Here is a 26980-nt window from a genome sequence, read left to right on the forward strand (position 1 = left end):
ATTTCAACTTTTAACTTTTTGTTCGGTGTCTTTTTTTTCTTCATAGTAGGTACACCTGTTCTGGCGTTCTGTTAGCTGTGACATTCCATGGGAGACAGATCATCCACTATTACCATATAACATAGAAAGGATTCCTGAATCAAGATGTGCTTCTGTGCTTTTTTTCTCTCTTTTTGTGTCTCTGCTCTGTCTTCTCTAACCCCCAGTTGAGGCAGATGACCGTTCACACTGAGCCTGGTTCTGCTGGAGGTTTTCCTCCCTGTTAAAGGGGAGTTTTCCTCTCCACTGTCACTTCATGCATGCTCAGTATGAGGGATTGCTACAAAGCCATGGACAATGCAGAGAACTGTCCACTGTAGCTCTACGCTCTTTCATGAGGAGTGAATGCTGCTTGTCAAGACTTGATGCAATCTGCTAGGTTTCCTTAGATAGGAAACTTTTTGACCAGCCTGTCTGGAGGATTTGATTGATTTTGACTTTATAAAGTGACTTGAGATGACGTGTTGTGAATTAGCGCTATATAAATAAAATTGAATAAAAAAATTGGATTGAATAGATATTTATTAAGAACAGAATGAACTAGCTTTTAAATGAGTCTGAAGCCGTGATTTAAACAAATAGAAATCCTAAATACAGGACTGCAATTAAGAGCATCCAATGAAAGGAAAATAAAGTGGCAGAGTCATTCTCACAGTTTCTGAAGGTTTATAAATGTCATAAATTTACTAATTTAAAATTCTGTGCACCCCTGGTTGCAACTTCTTGTTGTGGTAGTTATGAAATCAGTGTCTCAGGTAAAGATGAAGGAGATTTGGTCTTTATTCAGTTGTCGTCTGGGGAACTTCAGTTTTAAAGAGAATTGATCCAATTAAATTAAAGCTGATGCTGTTAATACATTGGTAAAAAAAAGCTAAATATGAGGGAGAGTTTGTGTAAAAAAACAAAACAAAAAAAACACAAGCTGTTGAGCTATAGTTATATAGTCACCTATCAGAAATCTTCTTGTGCTGTTAAATACATCTTAAAGGAGGTTTTCTGTTTTTGTATCTGCAATCTACTATCTGTACACCGCCACAAAGGAAACCCAAAAGGTATAGCCAAACTACCTGCTGATTTATATGAATGTTTTACAAACATGCATGCTTATAAATTCTTCCACTAACACTATCTTTTCTTGTACAGACATGGCTTCAACTGCAGTCCAGATTTCTTCAAGTTTTTGGAAACATTTCCTGTCTTCTCAAACTCAAAGGAGAAAAAATGACTGTTTTCTGTGTCCTGAAAGAAAAAAAAGGGGGGGGGGGGAAACAATTATTTCCACAGCTTCAGATGTTCACATGCTCAGAATCTTGATCTGATTAACCTGCAGGTTATCTACGCAGTGTTTAACCATCTGTTTGTTGCCAATGATAAAACAGAATGTTCTTTTCAGCTTGAGGTTTCCTGCCCAACGCACCACAAACTATAATTTTTTTTAAAGCTGCTGGCACCCTGCGAGTCAAACTGTGCTGTGAGTAAATGACAAAGTCTTAGCACTGAAGTCTAAGCTTCTGAATTTACCTATTGTTTTTTTTTCAAATGACAAGCAAATATCACCACGCCTGTAGCCTCACCTTCGACGTCAGCTTAAATCCCAGACCTCCCAGCGCAGAAATGAAGTGCTGCACGTTGTCAAATCTGCTCGCTACTTCTGCAATTTTCAGGACACCCCTGCAATAATTGGACATAGAAAAAAACTCAATGTGTAAGGTGAAGTTTCTGCAAAACTGTGAAACCCACCAGAACTTAATAAGGTTTTTTTTTTTTTCAAGTTACAACCAAAAACATGTTTGTGCTTTTTGTGGCAGACCAACCTAAAGTAGCACATATTTGTTTAAAGTAAATGGATACAGGTGTAACAGAAATCTGAAAAATGTGGCATGCATTTGTATTCAAACCCTTTTCTCTGATACCTCAAAATAAAATCCTGTGCAACCAATTCGGCTCCAGAAGACGACTCATTAGTCAACGTCCACATCTGAATCCAATTTAGACTCTATGGCAAGACTTCACTGAATGTGACTAAGCTTGAGGTAAATGCAATTTGCAAAAACTTTAAATATTTAGAGTTGCAAAGCTGGCAGAAAGGACGTACAACACTATCCACAGCAAAATGTGGCTCTATGAAGCATTAACGGAAAGGAACTGCATACGATTTAAAGTGACACATTTTAAGACTTATTTTAATAATAACCTGAAAACTCTGCATCCCTTTTTCTTTCATTAAAACGTACACACTCCTTTGTGTTGGTCTAGCATAAAATATATTCATGTTTTTAGTTGTAATGAGACGAAATGAGGAAAATCTAGAAGTTTTCCATATGTTTGCAAGGCACAAGCAAACATGTATAGTCAACTTTTCCCACATTTACCTCATTTTCAAGACACGGTTGGCTTCTGCCAAGAACTCTGCCAGGTTGGTGCCCATGAGGGACAGACAAAACACAGCGATGTCCACAGAGCTGTCACCAAGAGGCACCTGCACAGATACGCTGCATGTTTATTCACACAGAACACAGCATCATCATCATCATCATCGGTGGGTATTAAGCAGTCAGACTCACGTTGGCCATGTCACAGACAGTGACGAGTTCACAGGTGGCAGCCAGGTCAAAGCTGTGCACCTTATTCTTCACGCTGCTCGCTATTTTACAGTCGCCGCAACCAAAGTCTGCCACGACCAGCGTAGGTGATCTGCAACAATTTATGACAGAAAACAAACAAACAAAAGAATCAGCTTTCAACTGGAATCGTCTTTACTAAAGCAGGAAGAACTTTAGCTTCACAGGATAACTTTCTCCTCAGTCCACAAACTGCTGATGAAGGCTCTTTGCCTACAGCAGAAAAAATAAAGCATGGATTACACACCCACAGAGCAGTGTTATCTGCAGCAACACTCTCTGCTCTCAGTACATCTTCAGTATTCATCTGTATGTATTTCTTTACAGCAAATGCAAGAATCTGACATGAACACAATGTCTAATCGTGTTAGATTTAACGTATGAGTATTAAATGCTCAGATCTAAAAATTTCTTCTATATGATAAAAGAGTCTAAATTTTTTTCCTACTTAAACACGGTGACTCTTTCATGTGAGGTTTAGATAGAACTTCACAATTGGTTCATATGGTTGTGTTTTGCCAGAGCAGCTTATGAAGCATTTTAGCTATAAATTCTAACATGATGTGAAGAAAAGATATCTCTCAGCCAAAAACAGAATTAGACACATTTAGAAAACAATGGATGGAACCAATGGGATGGATGGATGGATGGATGGATGGATGGATGGATGGATGGATGGATGGATGGAGGAACAGACAGATGGATGGATGGATGGATGGATGGATGGATGGATGGATGGATGGATGGATGGATGGATGGACAAGTGGATGGACAGGTGGATGGATGGACAGATGGATAGATGAACAGATGGATGGATGGATGGATGGATGGATGGATGGATGGATGGATGGGCGGATGGATGGATGGATGAACAAGTGGATGGACAGATGGATGGATGAACAAGTGGATGGACAGATGGATGGATGAACAAGTGGATGGATGGATGGATGGATGGATGGATGGATGAATAAGTGGATGGACAGATGGATGGATGGATGGATGATGGATGGATGGATGGATGAATAAGTGGATGGATGGATGGATGGATGGATGGATGGATGGATAGATGGATGGATGGATGGATAGATGAACAGACGGATGGATGGATGGATAGATGAACAGATGGATGGATGGATGGATGGATGGATAGATGGATGGATGGATAGATGAACAGACGGATGGATGGATGAACAAGTGGATGGACAGATGGACGGATGGATGGATGAACAGACAGATGGATGGATGGATAGATGAACAGACAGATGGATGGATGGACAAGTGGATGGATGGACAGATGGATAGATGAACAGACAGATGGATGGATGGATGGATGGATGGATGGATGGATGGAGGAACAGACGGATGGATGGATATAACTGCCACAGTCTTGATTCAACATTTTGTTAAATTTTCTAACTAAGACGAGTGAAAATAAAAAGCGTTACAAACATCCCAGGAGGAATGAAGGTCGTCTCACTTTTTCTGGATGTAGGAGATGATGGCGTCCACCGGGTTGGCGGGCCACCTCTGGACCTGAGCCGTGTAACCTTTGTGGTACACCCAGAAGGCCTGTGGGTCCTGCTGAAACATGCGCCTGGCCTCGCCGCTTGACGTGCTGTACAGAAGTTCGTTAATGTAGCGGAAGCGAGCCGCCTCCAGACGCTGCTCCATGCGGGACCTGAGGGAGTCGGAGCGGCTTTGTTTCACCTCCTCCTGGACCGCCGGCGTGTCGCTCTTCTCTGCTGGACCCGTGTCCTTTCCCTGGCTGAGGAGTATTTTCTGCAGCCTCTCTCTTTTCAGACTCTGCTCTTTGCTCAGCTCTGGTTTCTGTCTTTTTGCGGGAAACTGCTGCAGGTCACGTGCGTTCCCCACCCGGAGTTCGTCTGCTTTACGTTTTAATCCGTCAGCAGAACCTTTAGATTCGCCTTTGCCAGAGTTTCCACTTTTTAATTTCTTCCCCTTTCGCTGTTTTTTCCCCGTTGCTGTGGTAACTCCATCCGCCTGCTGGTCTGTGTTGTTTCTTTTCACTGGTTTACTCTTTTTTCCCTTCTGCTGTCTCAGGTTTGCCGTCTGGCTGATGTTTTCACCATTGCCGTTATGCGGATCTGTTTTGATTTCTTCGGCTGGTTCCTGTTTATCAGCGGTTTTAGGTCGGTTTGCCTCGTCCTCGGGTTTATTCTGGCGAAATTTGTTCTTGCATCGTTTTTTATTCTTTATCTTGTTTTTCCACTGCTGTCTGCTCAGTTTCTCACTGCGTTGCTCCTTGTTTACGCTCTCCTGTGGAGGTTCTGGGACTTCTTGACCCTCTGTCTCTCCCGCAGATGTCCCGTGCGTTTTTGGGGCTCCTTCAGGAAAACACAAAAAAGGTTTAATTCCATGTTTAAAAAAAATAACATTTATGACAGAAAGAAATACCTGTTAGTCTGATAATTAGAAATGTAAACATGCAGTTTGCCAGAGTATACTGAGACTGGACTTGTCCTCTTCCAAAAGCCCTGGAAGCTTTATGTGCGGGCCATCATTTGAACTGACACAAGAATATAAACAATATTTTGATGGTCTCTGACAGAAACCTTAGATGACCGGACCATTTTAAAGGAAAACGTCTCAAACGACATGATCGAAGCGACACAGAGCTTTTTTATCAGAGATAAAACTGTGTTTGACTTGCCTGAAGAAGAGGATAATAAATGGTCTCTTAGCTTGTTTTCAAGTACCCCATAAAGTAAAAATGCCTTAGTTAAAACTGGGGGGATTTATTTTTTTCAATATTTACCTACAAGGTGTCCTTTTAAAAACAATGTAAGCTGTACGGGTTTTGGATTATATTTCAAATTAACCTCTGCCGCTGCTTTTAATAGAGTAAATATATTCTCCAGTATATATTTGGGCCTATTTCAAGTCAATTCCCAAACGTGTATTCACGAAAAAAGGCAGAATTATCGTCAAAGACCATTTGTTGGGACATTTCGTGCAAGGATATGAAAATATTTGTTGGGATTAAGGAATTACTTCAGATTTTGGACAACTCACATGCGCTTCAATGTAAACTCGGGGGACAAAATTTGCTCCAGAATTATGCTGCCGCAAGGCTTTTCACGCATGCCAGTAAATGTGGAAACTGTTTTGACTAGGTTTTCTGAATTACTAAACAGGTTTAATCCAAAGAAGGTTAAAAAAAATATAACAAGTCGACTTCTATTCTGAATCTGAAGACATTTCGCTTCTCATCCAGGAAGCTTTCTCGATTCAAATTGTCTGCAGTAGAGCAAAACGTCTTCAGCTTCAGAATAGAAGTCTAGTTGTTTTATTTTTATTTTACCTTTTTTGGACTGATCATGACCTGGATGAATGGGAATCTTCACCAACATACTAACCAGGTTTGTTTTCCCTCTTCTTCTTCTTCGGTTGAGGTTTCTCCTCCTTGACAGTTTGACTGGTCTCTCCGCCTTCTGATTGCTTTCTCTGTCTTCTCTTTTTCCTCCTCTTCTTCTTTTTACTGGGCGATGAAGAGGCTTCTTGAGTCTCACTGTCGCTGTCCTGCTCCTGGCCACTGCTCTTCCACTCTGGTGCTGATCCCAGTGTCTCCAGGGTCCGCAGCAGGCTCTTTTTCCCAACAACACTGGACTAATCAAGGCAGCAAGAATAATTATGAGCGTTTTCTCGTCTAACAGGCGTTTTATTACAAGGCAAACGCACCGGGGGGAAGATTATTTAACCGAGTAAAGAAATTAAACATAAGTACCTTTAAATGTGTGCTGTTGTCCAGCTTTTGGGTTTTAAAGACATTTCTACTCAGGGTCTCTCCCTCTTGATCGTCACTCCAGTCCTCTTCCTCGTTAAACATGTTTTCTCGATCCCTGACGGGAAACAACAGAAAGCGTCTCCTACAAAAACCCGACTTGATACTGGTTAAACAATTTATGCTCCAAAAAAAAAAAAAAAGTGTGCCGATATGTTTACTATTTTGTACCTGCACTGGTGTTTCTTGTCCAGAAGGGAATACCACGTTGGTTTATTTCATATGCGACGGAGAAGCAAAACAGAACTACAGACGCACGCCGATGACGTAAAACGAGTTAGTGATGTCTGGGATATGTAGTTTTTCTTGTTATCCCTCAACACTCACTACTACTACTACTACTACGTACGACTACGTACTACTACTACTACTACTACTACTACTACTACTACTACTAATAATAATAATAATAATAATAATAATAATAATAATAATGCATATTAGCATAATTTTACATTTTATGTGAATTCATAAACATTAAAAAGTATGGAGTTTGTCCTTCCTACTTTTGTACTGTGTGAAGCTTATCTCGACGTATTCATACCCTTTCCACTTTTGTTACTTAACGGCTTAACATACAATGTACAGTATTTAGCAAAACTTCTCATACTACTTTTTTTTACAAAAATGTACAATTAAAAACGTCGTTGCGTTTTACTGATGTTTGACGTGATAGACCAGCACAAAGTAATGCATCATTGTTAAGTGTAGGGAAAAAAAAGAAGCCTGGTTTTCACATTTGTCCAGCCCAGTTCTAAGAAAACCAGATTTTCTGTTTATGTTTTACTCCCTTTATGTTTTTTTAAGCAAAATATCAGCTCGGAAGCTGGGCTGATGCATCATTACTGAAATAACAAAATCATCTGCACCCTAAGCACCCAGCCATAAAATTAAAGAGAGCGAGAGAAAGAAAACAAGACTTTTTGGGCTAGTTTTCAGTAAATAGATAATGTGCACCACGAACATACAACAGCCCAAAAGTAGGCCTCTAAAAAGGTGCAAAATGTTCACATTTTAAGCACAATATGACCTTATTTTGGATTCCATAAAGCATTTTTAGACTTAGACTTAGACAACTTTATTTGACTTAGACAACTTTATTTGTCATTTTGTATGCACAGAATGCATACAATTTCATTAAACCTCACATGCATGATAAAAATCTATCTTTTGCAGAATTGGAAAAATTAGGATAGTCTCTGAGTCTTCATTACAATGCTTTCAAATAAGAGAGCTACTTCACCAACTAGGTAATTTTTTTCCTTTTGTGGGGTTAAACAATTAAAGGTGTATTCCTTATTTTGTCAAAACCTATTGTCGGTTTATTTTATTGAAATAATTATCACATTCTTTGCTAGCTTTCGTGTAACATTGGTTGACAAGTAGGCCTATATATATACAACAAAAACAGAAAGAGAGGAAAAACGTGACCCGAGGCAGTGAGTTTTACTTGTCGCAACGCTCCGTGTCGCCTGTAGGGGGCAGCACACCCTTCTTCAGTGCCGTGAACGTTTTGGGGGGGCGCTGCTGAGGGTGTGGACCTATCTCACTTTTACTCGGAGACAACCACAGGCTGTATAGCTAATAACTTCCTTACAACAGAATAAGCGTCTCATATCAGGTAGGTTTATCCTCACATGAACATGCGACGTAAGTTTGAAAGTGCTCGGACCAATAACAGAAGTTAATTTCAGTCATCATTCAGGCAGCGTCATGTTAGAAAGAGGAGCGCAGAAACAGCCCAAGGCGTCAGAATGGTTGGTTAGCCTGCTAGCAGAAACCTGCCTTGGTCTCATTTTTTATCTAGCGTTGCTGCCTGGTTGTGTAACTTCATTGAGGGGCCGTTTCTGTTTAATTTGGTGCTATGAAACGGTTTAGTTGTATTTTATTTAGATTAATCGACTAACCCATAGCTTATTCCCTAGTGAGCTAGCTTGGTAGCAGAAGAGCTAGTGTGGCTACTGTAAGTTGATAACGGTAACAGCATAGTGTTCAAGTGTGTTATTTACGTATATACCCACTAAATCAAAGATGAATTCAATGCCAAATGACAAGACATACTGTCTTTTTTTTTAAAGAATGTTTTTTAAAACGATGTAGCTGTATTACCAGTTCAATGGGTTTGCTTTTACGAATCAAGAATATTTATTGTCATTATGTGTGTTTTAACGCTACAGTTAAACATATTGATTGATACCTTACAGTATTATAACCTGCTATGACATAAATGATTGGACACTGCGATCCCAGACAGAGGCCACGTCCTACATATATTTATTTTCCTACATTTTTACCACAATCAGAAGAATAGTTTGAGTATAGAGAGAAAAGAAATTCATCTTACAGGGGTTTCTGTGGAAATAGTTTGTCTTAAGATGTTTTAGAAATGTATTCATTTTCAAAAATGTTCAAATTAAACAATGCAACATATCAGCATGTATTCACTTTTTCTGTCAGGAGTACACACAACTCTCCATTGGCATGTGCTTTTACTGTTTTAGTTAAATGTTTAATTTTTTTTAGTGCCTTTATTATGTGCTTTGTGTTGTTTCTATGCATGACCATTATTCTTAAGAGGAACAATTTTAGTTTTATTATACTCTGTGGAATGGGTACTTGCATTTCTTGCTGGTTCTATAGGTTTATTATCGGACTCTATCAAGGGATGCACCAGTCAGGCCGTTTCTGGCTGATCCCAGCAGTTTTCTTTGACTTGAAAAAATGCTGGTTCCAGAGTTGACCGATTGTGAAATTTTCGTTGTTTCTAGATGATATTGCACAACAATGACAATAAGTGTGCTGCAGGTGCTTTGAAAGTCATATTATGGAGCTGTCCGTCGTTGTTGGCCCTGCATATTGTTAGATGCATATGGTTGCGTGATTGCAGTAATCTTGGTAAATACTGAGATAATAATTACAGTTTTAAGAGGAATCTTACCGTTTTTCACTTTGGTCGTTCTTCTCTGTTTCTCAACCGCACTGTGAGCTTTTGCATCTTGGACGCTTTTATTTAAAATGGGTGTGGGCAAGTTTGGACAGTGAGAATGCATCTGGGCCAAGTAGCTGAGCAGAAACAAAATGCGTTTTGGAAGCGATGGTACTTTGCATTTGTGATACTTGCTGTGCTATGGCTGCAGCTCAGAATGAGTTGGCTACTTAAACTAATTTGTGAATAGTTTTTTTAAATTAATGAACAATTACTTAATTCCTTGCGTATCAAATCCACTCACCATACCAAATATGTTCTAACTATTACTCAGCATTCAAGGTTTCTGGCTTTTATCATTTTTAAGACATGTGCATCCAAATTAAAAGTTACAAACAAAATGTACCAAGCCATTTTTTTCACCTTTTTGTTGTCTTTCTATTTGCAGTGTTTTCCAGTGGTGCTCACCGTTTCTGATGGGGTCCCAGATGAGGGACTAATGCTTGCAGGGACTCACCTGAACTCCTCAGGTCACCTGGTTTAATAATATAATTTCCTCTACCTGAAAAGAAGAAGAAGAAGAAGAACCCAGCGACCACAATGGATGATATTTTTACACAATGTCGGGAAGGAAACGCAGTAGCAGTTCGCTTGTGGCTTGATAATACAGAAAATGACCTCAATCAAGGGTGAGTTAAGAGTTAAAAATATCCTGTGAAATCAGTAATTTCTAAATCACATCTCTAAGGCCATTCAAGTAAAAGGCTTAAATACAAGATACAACAGTGTTAAGATTATATCCACCTCCACTTATGAATCTAGTGAATTTTGTATTCCTTAGTTTAAGTGCAAAATAATAGTATTTTTTTAGTAGAGTTGAATATTGATTCAAATATTAAGAATCGGTTCAATTCTGATTTTCCAGACTTCGATTGATTTCGATCCGATCTCAAACTGGATTTCTGGTATTAAAAACATTTTTTTGTTGTCGTTACCTTATTTTTTTTTATTATGTGATGGTGTAGTTATGCAACAAATTGCTACTAGTATTATATTACCATTAAACAGCTAATAGTGGAGTGGAATGTGAAATGCCGGCTGACACATTTAAGTTCACAGCGGAAAATGTATTTCTTGAAGTCAATCTTTGGGAATTAACGAGAGAATCGATTCAGAATCGTTTTTTTTTTTAACACAGCCCTGTTTTTTTTTAACATTAAAATATATGGAAATGGTATCACCTGGAGATCTGTGTAGAACGAGTCACAGCATGTATTTGTGATGCTTGGTGAGATCGTAATCTCAGAGAAGCTGAAGTGTCTTTCACATGATGCTGGCTCAAAGCCCGTCTTTTCAGTCCCAGTGGAGATTCTAAAACCGAACCCATTTCCTTGCTGCTACTTTGCTTGTGTCCACATGCGCCTGGGTATCTCATAGGCATGGTTCTGGTTCTGGACAGGAAGCGTGCGGCAGAGGAGGAGTCATCCATACACACAGTTGTGCTGAGTTTAGATTTACAGGATCAGCAGAACACAGGAAAACTTTTCTTGTCCAGATAATTTCACTTAAGCATTTTAGTAACCTTAATTTTGTCTTAAAAAACATTCATATTAATAAATCAGTCATGTTTAGAAAAAAAAATATGAGTTTGTATTTGCAGCTTTATTGACCACATGGAAAAAATGCGTTGAGTATTTTCTGTCTTGTATTTGTTTTGAAAACAAACAAATAGCTTTGCCCATTTAATTATCTGTGGGAACACTGAAGCAGCCTCTTTTTCTTTCTCTCTCTCTCTCTCATTTATTGCTTGTTAATGCTGAGTTAACTCCACAGATGGAGTTTTAATTTTCATTTTTGCCAAACCTCTCCCTCCCTGTTTATTATTTGCCGTCTGTCTCTTTTTGAGGCTGTCTGCGTGTACAGAGCCCGTGTTAAACATGCCCTCCTATTTCGGACTGGCCCATTGGCTGATTACGTCTCAAGTTCCCTTTTCCCGCTGGCATGTCACCCCTATTTGAGGAAACAAATTTATTCTTGTGCTTTAATTGTATCTACAGAAGCCCGTTCAGCTTTGCCGCCCGTGTTGTACTGAACCTCCTGTAAGCTGCCCTATCAGACCTCAGCTGTAATGCCGTCTGTGCTCCTGGATGACAGCGTGTTTACTCTGATGTGAAACCCAGACAAAGAGTAGTCGTGGAATGCTGAATCTCCTTACAAGGAGTAAAGTTACGGGCCTCCAGGGAACCCTTCACCCCCCACCCCCCAAACTGAGCGAGGGGGAGGGGATTGTTGTAGTATCTGCCTGGGTTTGTATGTGAAGCCAAATACTGACGTTTTCAAAGTAGCAAGGCGCAGTTACGCCGCACACATCGCGTTCTTCTCCTCCAGGATGTTTCCGGTATTTCTCTCCCAGAGGTCTGGGATAGCTCCAGTTACTTCCGTACGATACGTACTCACCGCCTAAAGGCTGCGGTTACAGAGTTTTAAACATATCGCCCTGAATATTTGTCTCCAAGCCTTCGGTGAATGCGCTTTCTAACACATCCATCACACTTGGTGTCAAATGACGTTGCAAGTTTAGTGCCCAATTAAATTCTGATTGGATGACAAACTTTTTTTTTTTTTTTTTCGAATCATTGACTGTGTAATTTAGGCATGGAGCAGTGTGACAATCCCTTGGAAAATTATGCACAGCGTATTTAATCGCAATATCAAGTCTGCAATATAGCAGTCGCAAAGGACAGGACAAAGGACAGCTCGGGCACAATGTTTGCTAGGATGTTATGATGTAGGTGTCGGGCCATAGATCGCTTTAATGCCCACGCCACAAATGTGTCTTTAGTAGTGGGGACAGGCAATTACTCTGGAATCTCATTAAAAGCACTTACACTCTATAACTCTATAACGCTATAACTCTCCACTTTGGTGGAGAGTTATAGCATCTTTAACACGTTGGTACACATTTACACTGGTGGCCGGCCCACGCCGAGCAATGATGACGGCGTCATTCTGTCTGTTTTTAGTCAGAACAGGAAATAAAAAAGCCAAACATGGTTATCACTGCGGAGGGAGAAGCAGAACGTCTAAACATGTGATCGTAGGTATTTGTCTTCCTTCCTTTTTGGAGTAAAGAAATTGTGCAGGAGAGCAGGACAGAGAGGGGGATGCGCATGGACAAAAAATATTGAGCTGGTTTTTCACAGAGCTGACTGGATCTGGGTTCAGTCTGGAAACTGTTGATCCATTTTCCCATCAGGTATGTTTTATAGGATACTACAATGTAGAGCTGGACCTAATGGTAAAAAAGCATATGGATAAAATTATAAGAAATTATAATGATCGATATTGATAATTATCAAGAAATTCACAACATATATTTTAAGTGCAGCCCTGCCCATTTTATGCTTTTGCTTAATGACCTATTTTTAGGTAAAAAAAACACACAAACACTGAATTCTAACTCAACCCCTTTATTCAACCATCTTTTTTACCAAAATTGCAAGTAAAAAAAAAAAAAAGTCCTCTCTGAACTCTTTAAAGGGGGTGGGGCTTGGTGGCTGACAGTTCCTTGGTCTACGTCTGTGATTGGTTGGGAGGATATATGACTAGTATTAACCTGCATGATGAGCTATGATTCAAAAGTTCTGTTGAACTTTTTATTGCCCCTTTTTTTTAAATCTACCACTCCACACGTCTATTGATCAATATATATTGTTATTGAATTATTGTACGTTAACATCCTGAGACAAGAACATATTTCCATGTTCTAAGCAGGAACAAAGCTTAGTAAGTAGCTCTTCAGGTTGGCTAGTTCAAGATTCTGCTGATTATTACAGTTATTTTGGTCATATGTGTTTATAAAACTAAACCGTATCATTGATTTATATTCAAATAGTTCAGAAGGAAAGCAACCGCCATATTATACTTAAATACTTGTTAGTGACAGCGGCTTTTTACGTTTTGTTACAGAAGTTTTTTCCCTTAGCTGAGGCCTGTCCTGTGATCTGGCAGTGATGATGGCGCAGAGACAAACGGGGTGCAGACAGGGGCGCTTCCTGCGGCTCCTCAGTCTGCCAAGCTGAGCTGTGCTAGCAGGTGGAAATGCCTGAAATAAATGACTGCAGTCAGTGCGCTGTGGGGGTCGAGGCGGAGAAGCCCCCGGCGCTCGAGTGCCTCTGGGTTTAGCAGATAAAGTCAGCTTTATGGGTAAATCCATCCTGTATGAGGAAACGAGAAGGCTGGCTGGCACCTAGATGACGTGGCCGCAAAAGTCACAACTTTTTAAGCTCTCACTTCTATTTGCCTTCGCTGGGTGGGATTTTACAAGCTTTGTAAAAGTCAGTTTGTGCCTTGCAATATGAAACGAGACGTTGCTGGATAGTATCTTAGACCTTTTTTATACTTATTATTTACAAATGAGAACGCTGAATTAACCGAATACATTTTAATAGGCATTACGCCTTTTAATGGATTGCTTTACATTTATTTTTTAGTCAAACCGTGACTGCCTGAGTTTAAATTACATTAAATAGTTAAATCGTTCATTCACGTTTCGAGTCGTTGGATTGCATGGCTCTGTTGCCGGATGCTTGCTTTCAGGTGTATATTTTTAAAACCAAAACTGGATGTGTTACTGAAAAGGAAAAAAAAAAGAACACAGCTGTAAATGCTTCTATGGAGATTTTAAACCTCCTGAAAACATTCTGGCTACATTCAGCTTCAGCTGCTTTACTTTTAGGTATAAATCTATTTGAAATGTGGCCAAATACCACACCTCTGTGAGTAACACCGATATGAGCACCTTCCCTTGGCTTGTTATGAGTCGACATCAGTCGAATGGTAACCATTGCTGCACCTTCAGTTAATAAATAACTTGGGCATTGGCTTGTAGGAGTATCTCACAGTATGATAACCTTAAATAGAGATGTCCCAGTATTGTTGTATTTGCTGGTTGAGCTAACTTTTTTTTTTTTTTTTTTACCATAAAGAAGCAACAAATATTCCTAGTGCTGCTACAACAGCAAGAAATGCAAGTATTTTTAAGGCCTACCAGCTTTATCTATAACATTTCTATTGGTATTAAATAAGAATAAATAAAAAATTTGATCGGAAATTATACAATAAAATGCAGTTTGCAAATGCTTTTTATGCTGAATAATGTTTAGTCTTTTTGCTGTTCAGAGTTACACAAGTACAAGCTAATAACAGCTAGTTAATTAGTCAGGCCATCTGCTCTGGTATATCCAGCCTGTAATAGGCTAATTAACCAACAGAGTGGTCCAAGCTGGCATCTATAGGTTTATAACAGCGTTGCCTTAACAAGAGTGATAAGTCGGGTTTCTTTAGTTTATTCACAATGACTATCTGATTTTTTTCCCCAACACTTCAAATATTACCAAAGAGCCAAATATATAATTTTTCTAAGCAAGTGAAAAAGTATAATAGCCCTCTTTCAGCCAGCTGACTGGCAGTGTACAGGGACAAGTGGCGGATCACATCGCAGCCTTTGTCCATACTTTAAATAACTGGAAATAACTCCAGTCTCTTTCTCTTGCTTCTCATTAAAAGGACTTTAAACGGTATGTTAAATATTTGCGATTTTGAAACCACATCAGTTTCTAACCTTGGTATACCAGACATGGCCAAAATGCCGCATGGGTAATATAAACCTAAATCCATAGAAAAATAATCCATAACCCAGAAGAACACTGGTCGGAAAAACAGTGAAGAGTAAAATGTTTATTTATTTATCAGTAAAGAAGCAAAACCACAGTTTAAATTGCTTCCATTATATTACAGACTGTGTTTTGTACAAACTGCTTTTCGAAAAACTCAGCTATCAACTTAACTACTACACCTCCTGACCCCCAACAGAATGGGTTTTGGGGGGGGGGGGGAAACCTAATACTTTCTAGATTTCTGTGGGGAGTATTTTCCACGAGCAAAGGCTAATTAGTCGTCTGGATTTGGCCTTTTGGTCCGAGAGGAAATTGCCCTTTGAGTAGATCTGGTGTGATTGCAGCGGGTCGCACAGATAGCCGTCTGTTGGGGGACTGAGGGTCTCTGTGGGTCTCTCGAGGCCGTTTTAGGCTCAGCTCTGCAGGATGTTTGAATTCAAGTTGGTGAGCTGCTGTTTAGGGTGTGGGGGGGGGGCGAAAAGACTCAAATTCCTGCCAATTTATAATACTCTCTCAGTTCTCGCACCCTTTTATTATGCTGTCTGCCTGCTTATAAATTTAGAATGTGTGCATACATTTCTTGACAGTGGCATTGTGCAGTGTTTGTGGTCTCGCACTACAGTGGGAAAGTGTGCTAATAGTGAGGGATGTGATCGGAGGTGTTTAGCTTTGCTTAAAAAGGGAGCGGGTGTGGGAAAGGATGAATCGGCAAAGGGAGGACACTTCATAAGAAAGGAGGACGTGACCAGAGCCCAGAGAAAAGAGGAATTACAAACATACGCATGGCAACAAGGGCTTGTTTTTGCGGCACTGATGTAGGAAGTCTCATCAGGCCTTAAAAGGTCGCCAGTCAAGTTTTTTTTTTTTTTTTTTCTTCCCCCTTTCGCTTTTCTTCTGATTGACACTCAGTCACCCAGCTGCCCCTGTTTCCTAATCTCTCTGTCTTTATCTCTTTGTCAGTGAGGCGGCTTTCTGTCAGTCTCCATCATGACATCAAGGCCACTGCCCTCGGTGCTTTGCAGCCAGTGTCTGCGTGACAAGGACGATTGATGAGCTCCAGAGTTTTTATAGAAGCTTTTTTTTTTCTTTCTGTGTTAGCACTTTTTTATGAGAAAGAAATCATCAAAATAATATTGTTTCCTTTTCCTTTGGGGGTGGGATATAGATTTTTTTTTTTTTTTTTAAACAAAGGCTTCTCAGAGCAGCTATAGTTTGTATGACTTACAAAGCCTTTCAAAAAGTATTCCAACTTCTTTACCTTGTGGTTTTATTCTATTTTATGAGATAAAAAGTAGTGCATGTATTGTGAAGTGATAGGAAAAAAGGATACATGCATCTCTCAGTTGAAAAGTGAAAAAATACGATGCGCATTTGATTTCAAAACTTAATAAAAACTGCCATTTGCTGCCAAACATGACAGGTTTTTAGGTAAAAGTTTCTGCCAGCCTTACACATGTAGACACTGAAATATTAATCCATTCTTCTTATGTAAATATAACCTAAGAAGAACCTCCTGTCTCAAGTTTTTAGCAGCCTGTCGCTGTTTTTTTCTCTAAGATTTCCTTGTCTTTACCTCCTTCCCACCCCGCTTCTAATTAGTTTTGACCAGCTTCCCTGTCGCTTCTAAAAAAAAAAAACTAAAAAAAAAACAGCGGTGTGAACAGTGTGTGTTTTGGGTGATGTGTGTATTAGTTTTCCTCCACACACTCCTGACTGAAACGCAGCAGGGTGGTCCTCTCTTGTTGTTATACTCTTCATTTTCTCATGGTGAGTTAAAAAAACACGGTGTTTAAAACTTTGTTCCTTGGTCTTTCTTATTCTGTCTGTTCTCAAACCTCTGAGAGCTTCACAGAACAAACAATCAGAAAAAGTTAAAGTGAAATCGAGATTTTTTTTGCATACTTTGCATTGTTTCATTTTTTTCTTTTTAAACATTTTATTCCAGAGTGTTTGTCAAGAATCTGTCTTGAATCCACTGTTAACCTTCACCTTGTCACTGCAGAGACGACCATGGCTTCAGTCCCCTCCACTGGGCGTGTAGGGAAGGACGCTCCAACGTGGTGGACATGCTCATCATGCGAGGAGCGCGCATCAACGTCATGAACCGTGGGGACGACACGCCCCTGCACCTGGCTGCCAGTCATGGGCATCGAGACATTGTGGGGAAGGTGGGGTTCATGTAAACACAGAGTGTGAGCTTTTTATGCTTATATATCTGTTGAAACGTTAATGTCTGGTAAAACATTTCTCAATACGGTCATATTCTCTGTGCTGAGGTTCAAGGACCAGTTGTAGTTAGTACCATTTAATCTGTAAACACCAGAAGCTAGAGCTAGCATTATGACTAACAACAGTTTCTGAAATGCATCTGTGAGATGAAACACTGAGCAAGTCTTACTTCAACCCGGGATGTTGTGAAATCTTAAATGATGTAATCTGTAGTTAGAAATTAAGAGGCTCTTGTCTTGTCTTGTGCTGCACCAGTCAGCAGCTGCCTGCTGCTAGAACAAGAGTCTTTTAGTTTTAAAACTTGGTCTTCCCCTGGTTCTAGGGGTTCAATGAGGGGAAAGGAAACAACATGATGAACCTCAGGTCTTCATGTTTTTTTTTTTTCTTTGGCTGCATTCAGTCTAAGGCGACACAGGCAGGTTGGTAAAAATAATCAAAAGGACTTTTCAATTCCGCTGTCACATTTTCACTCAATAAACCCACATTTTCATTCAGTCCAAGCCCTTTGCTTTACTGGGTTTATGTCAAGGCTAGCTTTAAGAACCAGGTATTTTATTCGGGTGTTTCTTATGATGGTGGGTACCCGTCCTGCATTCACATGCTCAACTAATTGCTATAAACCCACATCAGCTGCATCGCCTCCAGTCTGGTCCTGCTTTTTTTTTTCTTTTTTTTACTTTGATTTATCCATTTTGCCCATTTTCTTTTTAGACACTGCAAAAAAGAGACAGTAAAATATTTCCTTTTAGCCTTTCTACTTTAATTAAATATTTTTGAGGCAGAAGCCATGTTTGCACTGCTGTGTGAGACAGCGTAATAGTTGTAAAATAGGGTTTATTATTATTATGATTTTCAAAAGAAAGGCAAAATGATTATGCAGTTGACATGTTAAACTAGTTTTTGGCATCCTAGCTTAGAGATTAGCCTGGCTAGCATTACAAAAACATCTCTCTAAGTAATAAGCTTAAAAAGATCATCTAAACAGACATGGCAACATTTCTGAATCAAACATGCTCTATGGCAGAGATCTAATACTTTACGTCAATGCTGTTCTTCCTCTCCGTGATCTGTTTAAAGTTTGTGTCTCGCATCCTTAAATAAACGCAAACTTTTCACAACCTCTTTTAATAATAGCTTCTTACATTTCTGTTCTTCATTTGGCTAAATTTTAAACTAAGCCAATGTGACTTTCAGTGGAAAAATCGAGTCTTCTTCCATCAGTAACAGCTTACACATCCGAGAGCAACCCGGTAACGCCTGCTGGGGTGCGTTCAGGGATTAGAGGGGGAAAAATTAAAAGGTTTCTGTTTGGCCACCTTCCATTTAAGGCTGAAATAAAAATGCTAATTTCCCGATTGTGGTTAACAGACAATTGCTTGGATCTTTGCAAACAGCTGATGTACTTGACTGTTTAAAACATTAATGTCTAAACAATCCATAAAAGGACGGAAAGCAGCTAAACACTGACTCATCTTTTTTATCACAACCTCCTTTGTTGCATATTAAAAAGCAACTTTAGAGAGGGATTAAAGTAGTTAGTAAATGCCTTTGTTGGTTCATGATAGAAGTGGCAATAGTTAAGGTGCATGCTTTAGAAATAACTGCTAGGCATCCCTAGAGTTTAATATTAGAGCTGTCTCAATACTTTTGGTATGTGCCCACAAGGCAAGAATATCTTGGCTGTTGTTCTTGGCGTTTGTATACAGGCCAAACATGATCTGAGCAGCCTGCCTTTGCATATAATCCTTTGTTTCTTCTTCTTCTTTTAGCTGATCCAGTGCAAAGCAGATACGAATGCAGCCAACGAACACGGGAACACACCACTGCATTATGCCTGCTTCTGGGCACACCACCAAGTGGCTGATGTAGGTGCTCCCCCTGGTGGTGAGAAACCTAGTATGGCATTACAATTTTGCTCACTACATGTATATTTTTGGTTTAGGACCTTGTGAATAACGGGGCCCTGGTAAGCGTCTGTAACAGATATGGAGAAACACCCATGGATAAAGCTAAACCCGACCTGCGTGAGCTCCTCAGAGGTGATAACCACTTGCTGGATTGTCAAATTTGAAGTTTTGAAACCATCAAAAAATTTTTTTTCAGATTTCTTGGTTAAAGTTGATCTTTTTAATTCTGCACCTTCCAGAAAAGGGTGAGAAGATGGGACAGAGCCTAACTAAAATACCCTTCAAGGACACATTCTGGAAAGGCACCACCCGAACTCGACCGCGTGAGTCCCAAGAGCACATAAACCATTTATTAGCTGACCAGTTTCCACCCTTTGATTTAGTTAAAGTGCTGAAAGAAGGAAAATATGTTCCACTTTAGCCTCCCAGCTCTGTTCTTCCTGTGGCTTTTTCTTTCTTTCCTTGCAGGGTGCTTGCACAAGTCTTGAAAGTCTTAATAAGTATGGAATTTTGAAACACTGTTTTCCAGACCTTGAAAAGTCTTGAATTTTGTGTGAAAGTCTTAATAAAGTATGGGAAAAAAATGTGTGGTAGAATTTTACAGTATGCTTAAAGGCATTGTGAAATGAGAAATAGGATGGTAGGCTATAAAACTATAATTTTACTAACTGGTCACGTACTGTATTAGCCTAATGGAATCAAACACTTGTTTGATGTGAAATTCATGTACTTGTGATTTTCATGTTTTGAAACGTTTTCATCAGTAAAAGCATAATTTACTGTGAATAATGCATTTGTTCATTGAATACTAGCCTATAAAAATTAACATTTCTAATAAACAGTTTGTACAATCTCAACCAATGAAGTAGGCAGTAGGCACACAAGTATACAAGTACATAAAGTTAAGGTCTTAGGGAAAAAAAATATCAGTTTTAAAAAAGTCTGGAATTTTAATTTGGAAAAAGAGCAAGCACCCTGCCTTGGTGGTTAACTAGTGATTTTTGTCTGGACTTTTACGTGTAACTAAAGTTAATTTCTCCGTCTCGTGTTTTTAGGCAACGGTACTTTAAACAAACTTGCGGGGATCGACTACAAACAGCTTTCGCTCACCGTTAAAAAAAACGAAAACCATTCTGGAGAGGTACTTTTCATCAGTCCTGTGTTTGATTTGGCTTTATTTACATCTGTCTCCACTGACGATGAAATGAAACCGCATGTTGTTTACCCGGGTTTCTCTCGTGTCCAGCTGTGGCAAGGACGTTGGCAAGGCAATGAAATCGCCGTCAAGGTGCTAAAAATCCGGGACTGGACTTCGAGGAAGAGCAGAGACTTTAACGAGGAATATCCCAAACTCAGGTTCTTATTAAAACACGCCTCCAGCGTCTGTCGTTTCTTCTCTGTGGTCACTCATGTGTCTGTGTCCGTTTAGTCGAGCCAAACCTTACGTGTTGTTTATTTCTGAAGTGAATCACACACATGAGAAATGTTTATGTGAAACTGTTTTGTCGGTTTGCCTCGGTGTGTCTCTCTCCCCTGTCTCTGCCTCATTTGGCTCACTCCCAGGATTTTTTCCCACCCAAATGTCCTACCTATGTTGGGAGCATGTCAGTCTCCTCCCGCCCCTCACCCCATCATCATTACACACTGGATGCCTTATGGCTCCCTCTACAATGTGCTCCATGAAGGCACTAGTGAGTATTTCCACTGTGATCACAAAGTCCATATTTGACATTACTTTACAGTGGCTTGCATTTATATTATATGAATGTTGTTTACAACCGTCATCTTGCATACTTGATGGGATAGAAGTGATAGAGCAGCACAAAGTAATGCATCATTGTGAAGTGGGAGGAAAAACATGCATATTGAAGAAAAAGAAAAGTGGGAAAATACTATGCCTGTTGTGTCTGCCTGTATATATTATCTGTATCCATCATGAGCTGGTGTCTGTCTCAAAGAACTGATTCAAAAAACATTCTTGATTAATGTCGCATCCCATTCGCCTCAGAAATCGAAAATAGGAGCTAGGAATGGGGTAAACCCGAGTAAAAAGCGTTCCAGTTAACACAGTCAGAAAAGTCGGGATTCCTGAATAAAAACAAAAAAACAAAAGGTTAATCCATCATGGCGACGGACAGGAAAGTTTTGTTCATAGTACCTCTTACAAACATCCTTTAAAGCTGTACTTTCCACATGCAAACACCACTTTTAATCTGTTCAGTTCAGAGCCACACATAAAAAAACATAGTTTAATGCTGAAATATGCTGTTTAAACAATCCATTTAACATTTGTATGCTCTTTACCAGACAGACGTATGGCATATTAATGTATAAATACGTGGTTTCATACTGAAATACTTCTTTATGCTATTTAACAAACGCAGACGTGTGGTATGGCATATCATTAAATATGTAAATAAATACATGCTTTCATGCTAAAATACGTTAGTTTTATGCTCTTAAACAAAAAGAAGTGTGGTATTACATATTCATTTATAAATTAATATATTTTATATTTTAATAAGGAAGTAAGTTGGATTGTTCTTTTAAATTAATTTCATTCTCTCTCATTTCTGAGCCTTCTCTACACACCAACAATAATTTCTTCGTATTTTTGCCTGCTGTGCATGCACACATGCGCATACACAGTTTTTTTTTAAAGGCCTGGAAAAGTTTCCTTAAAAATTTCCTGGTCATTCAGTGTCTTACACTACCCTGCTTGCAACTAGGGCTGGATCTTAAGACCCTTGAAAAAGAAATGTGTTGCACAACTTCTTGCATGGGCTGGCCCTCTTTAACTCCAGGGTACTTAATTTGGCAAAATGATGCAGCCTTAGTTTGTGAAATACAGCGATAACAAATTAATAAGCACAAAATTAAGCTCCATCTGTTGGGTTTCTGCGTTGTTCTCATCTTCGGAACCAATCTGAGCCCAAAATGTTGATCTGCACCATGTGATCTACTTTCCGTAGTTATCATCGGTTATTGCAACCGTAAGCTGCAGTAAATATGGTCAAAGTTGCCCCCTCTGCATTGACTCCCGTCAGCTACTATGCCAACCTAGAGTAGGAGAGACCCATCCAATATGGCGGCGACGCAGTATACACCCCAGCACATAATGAGGCATCTACATATATAGTGTCTATGGTTGATGCAAGGAGCTACCATATTGGATCCGAATATCGGTCTTAAAAAGTTTCTCCGACTTTCTCAGGGGAAAGTCTGACTTTAGCGATTCTTTCAATCGGAAGCCAGGATTTCCGAATTCTGACTGCAAGTGGAATGCAGCATTAATTCACAGTTTCCATATTTTTTTTTTTGTTGAAAAAAAAATGGACACTCATCCATCTTTCACAATGATGATGCATTTGGTCTATCACATAAAATCCCTTCCTGTTTTGCAACCTGAAAAAAATTGGGAAATGCTTAAGGGGTATGAATACTTTTTGCAAGGCACTGTAGGTGGTGTACAACAGTCTGTGAGCTATTTTAGTTGTTTGTCATTATGTTGTCATCACCTTTTTCAAAGCACTGTGTCATTCTGGTACTTGATTAAAGAGCCTGAAGCTTTAATTTCTCATTTACTCATCCCGCTGCCAGACTTTGTGGTGGACCAGACACAGGCGGTCAAGTTTGCTCTGGACATTGCATCTGGAATGGCCTTCTTACACACACTTGAACCCATGATCCCTCGCCATTATCTCAACAGCAAAAGCATCATGGTAAGAAATTCTGTCTTTAGCAAAAGTTTAGTGTCATAAATCAGCTCATTTGTTGTGGCGCCTGCTCAGACGACGTTATTAACGCTTTACAAACACAGAAGCACAATAAGAAAACTCGTGGCGTCTCAGGAAAATGTTTGTCCTCTCCTGCAGATCGATGAAGACTTGACAGCGAGGATCAGCATGGCAGATGTCAAATTCTCCTTCCAGTGTCCTGGCAGGATGTACTCGCCTGCGTGGGTAGCCCCTGAGGGTAAGCATCAAATATTACAAGATCGATCCGAACCGACAGCTGAAACCACACAACATAAAGGGAAAATGTTGGCTGTAGGAAACTACACTCTGTCTCTGAGCATAATGTAATTTGGAGCTGATTTTTCCCTTGAGATACGGTGAAATTTAGGCAACTTATAAACCGTCATTGGACAATAGTGAAAATAGGCAGGACGTGTTTGGAGTATAAAAGGCAACCCATAAAAAATGGGTTTCCAGTTTACAGAACTCTTTAGATTTGTTGAAAATATTTTTTTTATGAAAACACTAACCCATGTAATATATCCACATTCTGTGCTATCGATGTATTCAATCACAAAGAATAATGTAACACATGTTAATAATCATAAATCATTGTCGTTTTTTAGTACTCTGTTGTTGAGTAAGGTAATATATGCACCATATGAAGCAATTGATGAAATAAGCAAGAACGTAACCTTGATCTGTACATATTCATTCTAAAGGGGACTTGTAGTACAATGCACTAATTTAATAGCTGAATGGTTTGAGCTTACAAAGCTGGAAAGACTGTCCTGAGTCCAGTTCTGCTGAGCTGCCAGAACTTTGCTGTACGCCCTTTTCATGTTAATCAGATTTGCGATTACAATGACAAAATTACAGTATCTTAACTTAAATGTAAATTCTAATAGATTCACTTCTTGCATTTCCGTTATAATTTAGGGATGTTTTATGACTTTGGTTCTGTCCCTTTTTTAGGAGTTTCAGTAATTAAATGTGTGCATAAAAATAATGCATTCAGGCACAGAACATCGTTAAGAGTTTAGATCCCTAGATTGGCTGTCCAATCACATATACCAGCACATACTACAGTACATTAGTTTCCTACTAAAAACACAGCATTTTCACAACGTTTGACTTGGGATGCTGTAGATTTATTTTTTTTTTAAATCAGACACTCCTTAAAGCCATTCATTAATAAGGATGTAATGTTTTTTTTTCATAAGATTCTTTATAATGTGGAACAGAGGTTCCCTACCTCTTCTACTGAGGTTAGTGACCAACCCAGCTCAGCTCTTCTAGAGATCCCATATCCCTCTTGTCTGTATTTTTAGTCAATGATTTATTTACCTGGCCTGTAAATGTATGTTTGCAGTTGTGCCATCTCCTTATTTTCTAAAGAATAAATGTATAATCCCCTATGAGGTGTTTAAAGGTTTTAATTGGATAAAATAAATAAAACTATATATATTTATCTGGCATTACACTGTTTGTGTTGTTCTGTGACTTTAAAATCCCAACAAAATACAATCAGGTTATGTGATTGTACTGTGACAAAATGTACAAAGGGGAAAGGGGTATGAAAATCCTTTCAAGGCATTTTAAATAATAACTTTCTAAATATGTATTTAAATGTTGTACTATATGAAAGCAGGAAGTCTATACTTTTAAACTGCTCAACTTCTAAATAATAAACTTGTATTGTTAGAAGTGTTTTGTTAGAACGTAGACTAAATCTACTGCCCTGGGTGACTTCGCTGGATTTTTTTTTTGTGGTTGTCAGCCCTGCAGAAGAAGCCAGAAGAGATAAACCGTCGGTCTGCTGACATGTGGAGCTTTGCGATCTTGCTGTGGGAGCTGGTGACCAGAGAAGTTCCATTTGCTGATTTGTCCAACATGGAGATCGGCATGAAGGTCAGCAGCATTAGAGCTCAGTGAATTTAATTTATCGACGCAAATAAAACGGATCAGAAATGATTTTAAAGTTGTTTGCGTCTCATTTCAGATTGCTTTGGAAGGTTTGAGGCCAACCATCCCTCCTGGCATCTCTCCACACATATGCAAGCTCATGAAGATTTGCATGAACGAAGACCCGGCTAAAAGGCCCAAATTTGACATGATTGTGCCTATTTTGGATAAAATGCAGGACAAGTGAAAAATGCTACTCCTCTCCTTGGTCAAAAAAACGTTTCAAAACCTGGATAATCATACCGGATGTGACTCAGACTCTCGAAATGGTGTTTTGGTGCTTACCGGTATTGCCTTAAACTGTCACCGCTACATTAATCTCCACTGTAATCCTCCGCTTCTGAGATGACTTGAGCAGCTGTCATTTATTTTGTATTTTTCTTTTCTTTTTATAGTGTGATTATATGATGTGTTACAGTCTTTGCCTTATGTGTCTTTGCAGGAGCTTAATATTGACTGCTTATCTTCTAAACTGTAATCATGTGGACTGAGACCAGTCTTTGTCACTAAATGTCCTTTGGAGATCAGCATGATGATCTGCTGCATCAGACCGTTGGATTTAAGGCTTTACTTTATCTGGAATGTAAATCCTGCTCTATAGCGGTTGGCTTATTATTACAAAAAAAAAAAAAAAAACAAAAAAAAAAAACAGATTAACCCAAAACTTATTTTTGTGGGAAAAGGTCAATGTTGTTTGTTTCAGTGACAAGAAACTGTATGCAATGAGCGAGCATGCCAAATATCAGAAGTTAGTATTTAAGTATGTTAGCTGATTAAGTGAACTTAAAAGGTCGGGCGTTTCAATTTTGACAGTTTGATGCCATCCTGAAGACAAGTCACCCATGTTGGGCGTTGTTTTGTGACCGGACCCTGATGACAATTCAAAACTCACCAAACAAACCTTTTTGTTTTCTTGGGCCAGCAGCTTTGTGCCAAAACTGTTTGGGAAAGTAAGTTTAATAATTGTATCATAGGGTTATTATTATTTTTTTTATCAGTTTCTAACTCAGCTGTTTATCATGAGTTTACGCATTATTATAATCAGGTAATCTCTTTATCTATCCCTCATTAGTTTATTTGAATTAGTCTGCACAGTTGAGCGAAAGGCAGTCAGCCACAAGCCAACAGCTTAATTCAAGCGTTATTTTCTTTTTGAATACAGAAATATTTTACTCCTAGAACACCTTTACTTCTTTGTCACGAACACTGCATAGTATTTTTTGGGGGGGCCTGTTGTCACTGTTGTATTTAGAAATTTAATACCACTGGGACATTAAAATACAGTTTATTTCTTTCAAAGTGTAATGACTGAGACCTTATTTTTAAGTGCCTCTTTCTTTCTCTGAAACTCATTTTCCCTACTTGTTATGGGTTGTTGCCTTTACCTGCATCATTTCCGTGCCTCTACCTGCTTGCTTGCTTGCTTGTGCCGAATCTCTGGTTGAAGCCAAAATAAAGAGCAAGTTGGACAAATGTATGTATTTATATATGAGTATATTAAAAATGAGACGTATCAAGAACTTGAATGTGTCACTTGTGATGGATTTGTACGTTACAGAGCACAAACACTGCAGTTTATCACCTAATTGGGTACCAGCTACTAAAAATGGATAATTTTATATTTTAAATGTGGACGATTTAAGTAAGCCATGCCCCTTCAACACTTTTCTCCACAATTTATAACTTTAAAACCACTTTTTTTTTTTTAAATTGGGCTTTTATGTAAAAAAGCAAGACAACTAGTGCATAGCGGATAAGTCTAAGGAAAAGAATACTGGATTTAAAAAAGATGAAAATCTGAAATGGAGCTTACTTGTATGCAATTCTTACTGTTACCCCTTAGTCAAATCACGTCCCTTCATAAACCTCCAGAATAAAGTTCACTTTTGAGTAATTTAGTTCCAATTAAAAAAAACAGAAGGCCTTCGAAGTTTGTTAAAAAGCTAATGAATTAATATAAAGACCAATGAACACACCAGGCAGGTCTGTCATAACATTTTGGACAGGTTTAAAGCAGGCCTGAGTCATAAAACAAATATCCCAAGCTTGGGTCAGAAAATCCATTGACAGAACAAC

The 26980-nt window shown here is 39.0% G+C and overlaps 2 protein-coding genes across 3 annotated transcripts; one reads left to right on the forward strand and one right to left on the reverse strand.

The window, feature by feature from the left end:
• Positions 1-543: 543 nt before the first annotated feature.
• Positions 544-6748, reverse strand: rrp8 (ribosomal RNA processing 8). Of its 2 annotated transcripts, none has more exons than XM_036150014.1 (8): positions 6634-6748; positions 6406-6520; positions 6038-6287; positions 4138-5005; positions 2604-2733; positions 2412-2518; positions 1614-1710; positions 544-1278 (listed from the first exon to the last, which is right to left on the reverse strand). In XM_036150014.1, the coding sequence occupies exons 2-8, from the start codon at positions 6505-6507 to the stop codon at positions 1165-1167; spliced, it is 1668 nt and encodes a 555-aa protein (XP_036005907.1). In that variant the 5' UTR covers positions 6508-6520; positions 6634-6748; the 3' UTR covers positions 544-1164. The 2 variants fall into 2 exon arrangements, with proteins under 2 accessions (XP_036005907.1, XP_036005908.1); XM_036150015.1 differs by having other exon boundaries at positions 6406-6547; positions 6634-6704.
• Positions 6749-7958: 1210 nt separating this feature from the next.
• On the forward strand, positions 7959-26424 carry LOC105918838 (integrin-linked protein kinase). Its single transcript, XM_036149744.1, has 13 exons — positions 7959-8083; positions 9837-10077; positions 17069-17234; positions 19065-19160; positions 19238-19334; positions 19442-19525; positions 20258-20343; positions 20449-20558; positions 20766-20893; positions 22803-22924; positions 23078-23177; positions 24720-24850; positions 24942-26424. The coding sequence occupies exons 2-13, from the start codon at positions 9989-9991 to the stop codon at positions 25089-25091; spliced, it is 1359 nt and encodes a 452-aa protein (XP_036005637.1). The 5' UTR covers positions 7959-8083; positions 9837-9988; the 3' UTR covers positions 25092-26424.
• Positions 26425-26980: the final 556 nt, after the last annotated feature.

The sequence above is a fragment of the Fundulus heteroclitus genome, chromosome 18 (genome assembly GCF_011125445.2).
Source record: "Fundulus heteroclitus isolate FHET01 chromosome 18, MU-UCD_Fhet_4.1, whole genome shotgun sequence".
In the NCBI taxonomy this organism is placed as follows: domain Eukaryota; kingdom Metazoa; phylum Chordata; class Actinopteri; order Cyprinodontiformes; family Fundulidae; genus Fundulus; species Fundulus heteroclitus.